This window comes from Macadamia integrifolia, chromosome 10 (assembly GCF_013358625.1).
Source record: "Macadamia integrifolia cultivar HAES 741 chromosome 10, SCU_Mint_v3, whole genome shotgun sequence".
Classification (NCBI taxonomy): Eukaryota; Viridiplantae; Streptophyta; class Magnoliopsida; order Proteales; family Proteaceae; genus Macadamia; species Macadamia integrifolia.
Window position 1 is genome coordinate 21,078,619 of NC_056566.1, and position 7,311 is coordinate 21,085,929.

The 7,311-nt window shown below is 37.0% G+C and overlaps 1 protein-coding gene across 1 annotated transcript; it reads right to left on the reverse strand.

Annotated features, from left to right (window-relative positions):
- Positions 1–1,884: 1,884 nt before the first annotated feature.
- LOC122091254 (protein ACCELERATED CELL DEATH 6-like) lies at positions 1,885–5,848 on the reverse strand. Its single transcript, XM_042661120.1, has 3 exons — positions 5,088–5,848; positions 3,702–4,234; positions 1,885–2,805 (listed from the first exon to the last, which is right to left on the reverse strand). The coding sequence occupies exons 1-3, from the start codon at positions 5,674–5,676 to the stop codon at positions 2,179–2,181; spliced, it is 1,749 nt and encodes a 582-aa protein (XP_042517054.1). The 5' UTR covers positions 5,677–5,848; the 3' UTR covers positions 1,885–2,178.
- Between the last annotated feature and the right edge of the window lie 1,463 nt (positions 5,849–7,311).

A 7,311-nucleotide genomic window follows, 5' to 3' on the forward strand; every position in this document is an offset into this window, starting at 1 on the left:
TTTTTTTGGTGAGGCTAAAATTACTATACTACCCTAATCGTTCCAACATTAAGTGCATACGTCATGAACTTAACCATGACTAATGTAAGCAAAACCCAAAAGGTTATGAATGAAACTTATTCTACAATTCCTCTCTTGCTTTTTTCTTGGGTAAAAAGAATTGATTAAGAATTTATTTGTTATTCTCTTCCTAATCAAGATATGTAAAAAGCACATGGCAATAAAGGAAAAGGATCTATAAAATTCTATAAAGATGACGAAAGGACAAAACAAGAAGCAAAATATGCTCATAAATGAGACAATCAGGTTGGAAAACTGTTAAAAGATATATCCTTTCTAAAGAGACCTGACCCATAGCTTCAGCCTTCAGTTGATCAAAATAAAGTGAATTGAAGTGAAATTAATTTAAGAAAAGAAAAAGAAAAATTAGTTGTAGTCATAGGGACTAGTCTAACATTAAAAAAACAAAAAAACACTGATAGATAGATACTCTATCGCAAACATGATAAATGAAAATGTTATTCCCTAAAACGGTCATGCTAACTAATCTGATCATGGTTTTAAAAATTGGATCAGATTGCTTAGGAACACTTGGATCAAATATGCAAATTGGTATTGGCCAAGACTGATCCCTAATATTGATTGACTGATAAAAGGGTAAAATGGTCCAAAATATTAATTGACTGATAAAAGGGTAAAATGGTCCAAAATATTAATCTCTAAAAAACAAAGATAAATCAATCCGATTTTGATCGATACTAATCGAATCCATATTGATATCAGTTGAGATCGATCCTGAATTTCAAAACCTTGAAGCTGATTGAGTCAGGCAAACGGGGTGGCAATCCTGAGATTCTATTCTCAAATCTTCCCATTGTATATTGCCCCATACCAAAAACCACAATAAAAGTATGAAGAAAACAGTTATTGTGCATCGGTACCTTGTAGTAAGGATTTGAAGATAAGTATCAGATGCCGAGACTAGTGATTGTCAATCTCAATCAACATTTTCCCCCGCACTAGTAAAAGGCCATGTGATCAGGTAGCGTTCTCCTTTCTCCCTAAAAAAAAAAATTCCTCATTAATATTGGTTCACAACTGAATTTTCGGCAATTAAATTTCATGTGGCTTGATTCAATAGTTATTCAACAATCAAAATGACCCAACTGCTTGTCCAATTTGATGTGACCCAATTTGAAAGGGGCCTTCAAGATTACATCTCAATTTCTTGCATCAAGGTGTAGGAGTCACATGAACAGTTATCAGTTTTATTCACATACACAATCTATAATTCATGTAATTAAAAGAGAAGATAGAATGAATTTCTACTTTTGCACAAAGAATTACAAATTAACATCTAATTCCTTAAAAAGATTAATTATTCCTTAAAGCTAGCTAGCTATATAGAAGTCATTGATTACCTTCTCTTTTTTTTCTTTCTCTTTTTGTCATAAACGAATTTTGAACGATATTCATTGGAGCATTCACCACTGTTTTAGAGAGATCAATATAGTATCAGACAGGCTTGCAAAGCATGTAGCTGCATCAAATTAAAACATCAACTATATGGAATAAGGTACTGAGATTCACAATCAATGACATTGAATGGGATGCCACAGAGAGACCAAGATACAGATTCAAGTGATTTTTGAACTTTTGCTTTAAATTGGCTAGTTTTCTTAGCCTTCTTCTCTGCTGATGGCAATGCCGAAGGTAGAATAAGATATTAGGAACTGATTATCTTAATCCAATTTTTTTTTTTTCTGTCGATGGCAATGTCGAAAGTGGAAAGGAGATCTCTTTTTTTTTTTTTTTTTTGCTCAATTGGGTTTCTCTATATTTCATTCATTAGTTTTTTAATAAACTCTTGCTGGCCTTAAGCAAAATAATAATAATAATAATAATAAAATAAAATAAAATCTGATTGCTATTACAATGAACAATCTACAGATGTGATAACTGAGACCACAGAAAACGAGACAAAGAGAAAAGAGGCTCATTGAACAAGGATATGATATGAGCCTCTCTAACATGGTCCCAGGATACATGAACAAAAGATATAAAAGAGAAACACCATCAGTCGATGCAGAAAAGCAGAAGCTATCCGGCGCAATCGGAGGGAAGCAGGGGGATTCCAGCCGCCGAGAACATGAAGAGGAACGGGCTGCTGGCCATTGATTACCAAAGACCAAAAATAATATATTGAGTATATTTAGAAGAAAACACCCATCTTCTAAGCCAAAGGGGCGTTGATTGGTAAACATATAGAACATGAGGCATCATTACAGGGAAAACAAATACAGGAAACCCAATTATTGCAAGCAAATATGGGCACCATTGGGCAACTCCAAATATGAGAAATTGGAGATCACTACCAGGTGAGAGTATTACAGACACACCACTATTGAATGCCAGCCCAGTTGCTAGGAATGACAAGATGGTCAAGACTCTTGCAATCTCCATAAAAACGATAAAAACTTTGTTTTCAAAGTAAGTACCAAAGAGGATGAGAAACACAGATGTTAAGGAGAGGGTCAGAGCTATGACATCAATTATGAGAAAATCTGTGAAGAATGGATCTTCTTGGAGTGCAGCCACTCCTTGATTTGAGAACCCACCAGGTACTTGTAAAGCAGCTGCAAAAGTCACTGTGGTAATGAGAGTTGCTATTGTTCCAAGAGTGCTGGCCATGCTCTGGTATGAGTTAATCAATTGACTACCTTGGCCTTCATCTTCATTCCCAAGCTCCTTCAACCATTCTGCCCAATTCGGTAGTCTTAAAAATTTGACCCACATGTTCGACATCTGCAAGGTCAAGGTACATACATAATTACATATACGTATATGAGATCATTAGAAATAATCCTCCTAGCAGTCTATCATACCATAGATTTGATTCACAATCTCTCTCTCTCTCCCTATTGTTGATGGTCTAAAATACCATTTCTCAGTCCAATCAGAGGGTAAGGTCCTATGGATTAAGAGGTTCTCTCTTCATTAGGGGTGTCAAAAGCCAATCCAAATCGGTTGAACAGACTGAAATTGATAGAAAATCGAACCGGACCAAACCCCTACTTGGTAGATTTGGATTTGGATTTGGATTTGGATTTGGGTTGTTGGAAAAGGGTACAAAATCAAAACCAACAGTAGTGACCGTTAAAGACTGACTGAAATTGAAAAACCAAAATTGGATAGAGGATGAGTGCTACCCAAGTCTCTAACAAGTGGTAATAAAACCAAAGTTTGGAAGGACCGAATGACAAAAAAAACAATATTAAAAAATTAGAGTTGTATGGATTGACAAAGACCTCATAGGAAGTAAAAACAAGATATCAATTAAGTAGTTCTGATGATTCAATAATCAATATCATTAGTTCAATTCAATTTTGAGTTCTTAGTTACTTTGACTAGATGAATTTAAGTGATGCGGTAGGGCCAGGGCATGGGACCCGATGTGCTTTCGAGGATGAAATCAGAGAAAATCAAGGGCTTTATGAAGAGGGGAGAAGGGAAGACCTCGGACTCCCATGTGGAAGTGGAGATTAATTGTTGGAGTTCTACATGGATGATGGAAGTAATAACCCCACAATAAAAATGGATAACCCGATGTGGAGACTTATAAGTACTTGGGCATCATCTCCTTAATGGCAACAAAATAATTGAACAAAAGAACGATAACAAAGGGTTTGTTGGTAACATACAGCAGAATATACCGACTTCAACCTCTGGCTGTCATGAATATGAAAAGCAGTCTGTTGGTCCTTGTTAACTGCCTTTTGATCTTGCATCGAATCGAATACGAAATAGAAAAATGTCCTGGAAGAAGTGAGTTTGGCAGCTAGATGGAAAGGGGTATTTCCATCCATGTCTGGCTGGTTTATCAATCTTTGGAGACCCAATATCTCCACAACATAGATCACCGTTCTTAAACTTCCACTCTCCACTGCAAAATGAAGAATGGACTTTCCTTTCTGGCGGCTCAGCTGCTCCATACATTCTGGGCAATGTTTAATTAGCTCTGCAACTACTTTCCGGTAGGATTTACTTGCTGCAATGTGAAGTGGGGATTGACCATTTTCGTCCAATGTAATGGCACTGCATGGGTATTTGGATATCAACTTCTCTACTATCTTATAGTTCCCATATTCTGCTGCATAGTGGAGAGGAGTTTTCCCATTTTCGTCTGCCCCTTTTATCAGTTCTATTTTCTTCTCTGAAAGTGCTTCCACAATTTCTGACACATTCAAAGAATACATGAGAGAACAGAACATGCCTCAACCCCTGTAGGGATGATAGCAGATTAGGTCCTCGTACGAGAATCATTCTCTTACGGAATTGATCCACATAGATGGAATCCACCAAGGAAAAACCCTGTAGTGGATTTCATCTCTGTGGATTAGACCGCACAAGAATGATTCTCGTACGAGAACTTAAACCAAACTCTGTTAGGGTTTGAGTAAAACTTATTCCAAAAAACTAAGCATTATGGAGAGTGTGCTCAAGGAGGATGGATCATGTCCTCGTACAAGAATGCTTGATAGACACATAATGGAATTCACTCAATGAAAAGACTTATTGTGAGAAGAGTGAGATTGGGTGCATTCCATATGTGTATCAAGCACCATTTGAGCTCGTGTTCAGATTTTATCCAAACTCGTACTCAAGCATCAGATTCGGCTCCTCTTCAATTAATTGGGTGCACAATCAGTGATCCAAAGGCCAGGCGGATCCTAAAAATGCATCCCAATACATGGCTTGTATCCCCATGTCCTCCCAGATGTTGGATCACTAATTGGACGCCCAATTAATTAGAGAGGATCATTTTCTCTGTTTAGAGGATGGATGAGGTACACATAGGAGAACAATCTCATACATCCCTGGTCTGTGGATTTGAAATCTCTCTCTCTTCATTTAATAGATTCTAAATCTATCGACTAGAAATATACGAGATTATTCTCGTACGTGAACCTGATCCAAATTCCTCGAATTACGTATAAATCTTCACATTAGGCTAATCACATTATATTTTCTTTCACGTAGGACCCATGCACAGAAATAAAAGAAAAGAAAGGCAGGATTGAAGATACCAAAATCTTTCCTGGCCGCAGCCACATACAAGGCTTTCTCCCCTTTAGGGCCACCATAAGCTGCCGGCTGCTCTACGATCAGCTTTACCATATCTTTGTTTCCCGTTCGAGCAGCCAAGTATATCAAAGACTCGTCGGCATCGTTGTCGTAACATGACCAACCAGGGTCGGCTTCAATCAGCAACTTTGCGACTTCAAGATTATGGTTTCGAATGGCCTCATGCAAGGGCATGTACTCATACTTATTTCTCAATCTCAGCTTCTCAGCTACACCTGCACTTTCAATATCAGCACTTAATTTTGAGATGAGTAATCTAGCTATAACTTCATTTCCAGTCCACGCCGCGATGTGCAGTGGCGTGTCGCCCTCGGAGTTTGCCTGTGTAAGGAGCGATGGATACTTGCTGCTGAGCTCTTGCACAAAGTTATATTGCCCATACCTCACAGCAATATGAAGGGCTGTGTTCAATGTGAGTCTCATTGCTTGCTGATCTAAATCAGGGATTTGGCGTAGTAGGTTAGTATCACCCTTTCTTGCAGCCTCGTAAAGCTTAGGATCCATGGTTTTATCACAAGCTCTCTCACTCATGCTGCCACACACAAAGACCCAAACAATGTAAAATGTTTGAGATTATTGAATGAAAAGGTTTGTACTAGCTATTTATAAGGAGCTTTAAAGGACTTGTTCCTTCCTTAACTTTCGCCATTATCAATTGAGTATATAGTTTTCGGCACTGTGGGTTGATCTGATCATCATTTTGTTGTATCAGTTTGTCCCCACAACAAAGGGTTTGATTTGGATTTTGTCGAAAGTGGGTCCTCTCCAAAAGTTGTGGAGTGGAACTCACGTTATTCACTCTTATTAGTAGGGGACCCACCAAAGGGGGATCTGCATGTTCAGCTCCTCTCAGCTCATAACTAACCTTTAATTGTTCTGGCTTTGGGAGCAAGGAAAGAACAGAAAAACAGGTGCTCTATGTTTCTCTTTTGGTCAAAGATTTTTTGCTTTGGATAAATTTCTAGTGGGTCTAACTTATCCTTCAAACATGCTTTGTCCTTTACTACTGTATCTGAAATATGAGAAAATATATTTTCTAGTGAGTCTAACCTGTCCTTCTTCTCAGCTTAATTTTGAGTTTGTCGGGTTCTGCTCTTATAATCATGGTTTCAAGTATCGATTTTGTATCGGTCATATTGAATTGATATCGGTTGGAATCGATTCTCAACTCCTAATTGATTCCTAATCGATCTAGATTGATTATTTGTATCTTTATAGGATAAAATAGTAAAAAATTAGTACTTCAAAACAAAAAAAAAAACTGTCTGTTGTGTATATATATACATTCTTCTTTCCCTATTTTTAATATTTTTTTTTCTATAATATTCATCACAATAAGCACCAACAAAAATGAAGAAAACTAATAGACTCATCAAGATGCCATAAAGATTTAATGAAGTTCATACATCCACACGATGTGCTATATCCTCGGGCAAAGAATAATATGATTCACTATATGATGGAAAAAGATTACAATAAAGATTTGAATAACACCCAAACTCGTGCCAAAAAACCCTCAGCTAAAAACTCTAACTTGAAAAATCCTAAATCTCACATACTTTCACTCCATCATAACATATACATACTCTCTCAAATCGGATCCATCTGCTCGCATCCAATCAGATCGTTTTGTACCATACAGCTGGGGCTTCGCACCAACAGCTCGATATTCACCTTAAGTTGAACAGCGTATAATGGGAAATTGCTAGATCGAATGTCACAGATCAAATCTTTTGCGTGGGAAAGATGCAATGACATAGTATTGCCTTGAATTTCGATCTCCCATTCTCTAAAGATCTAGCTATCAATCTCGTCTAGCAAAAAAAAAAAGTTATCTTGCATATCTAATGATGTGATGCAAGCTTGGAAAGAACTAGAGAATCGGATTTCACAGGCAAATGCTGCACTCTTTTATGGGATAAGCTTGCATCATTTCTCAAAATTTTATAGAATGTACAAGTCTTAGGTAAATTTCCTGCATTAGATTCTCTATTTTAACCAAATTCTGCTTTGATAGTGAAGCAGACTCTCATCTCACCCTAGACGTAGACAATATTTACAAACCACATAAATCGTGGTATTCATTATGTGATTATTTCTTACGATTTTCATTTTTCTTTTACATGCTTTTAAGTCTATTTTCTACATAAGATTTTTTTTTTTTTT

Coding starts and splice junctions, on each gene's coding strand:
- LOC122091254 (XM_042661120.1), bottom strand. CDS start 5,676: ATGAGTGAGAGAGCTTGTGATAAAACCATGGATCCTAAGCTTTACGAG. Junction 4,235..5,087: donor TGCGGCCAGGAAAGATTTTG/GTATCTTCAATC, acceptor TGAATGTGTCAG/AAATTGTGGAAGCACTTTCA. Junction 2,806..3,701: donor TGAAGTCGGTATATTCTGCT/GTATGTTACCAA, acceptor TTGACCTTGCAG/ATGTCGAACATGTGGGTCAA.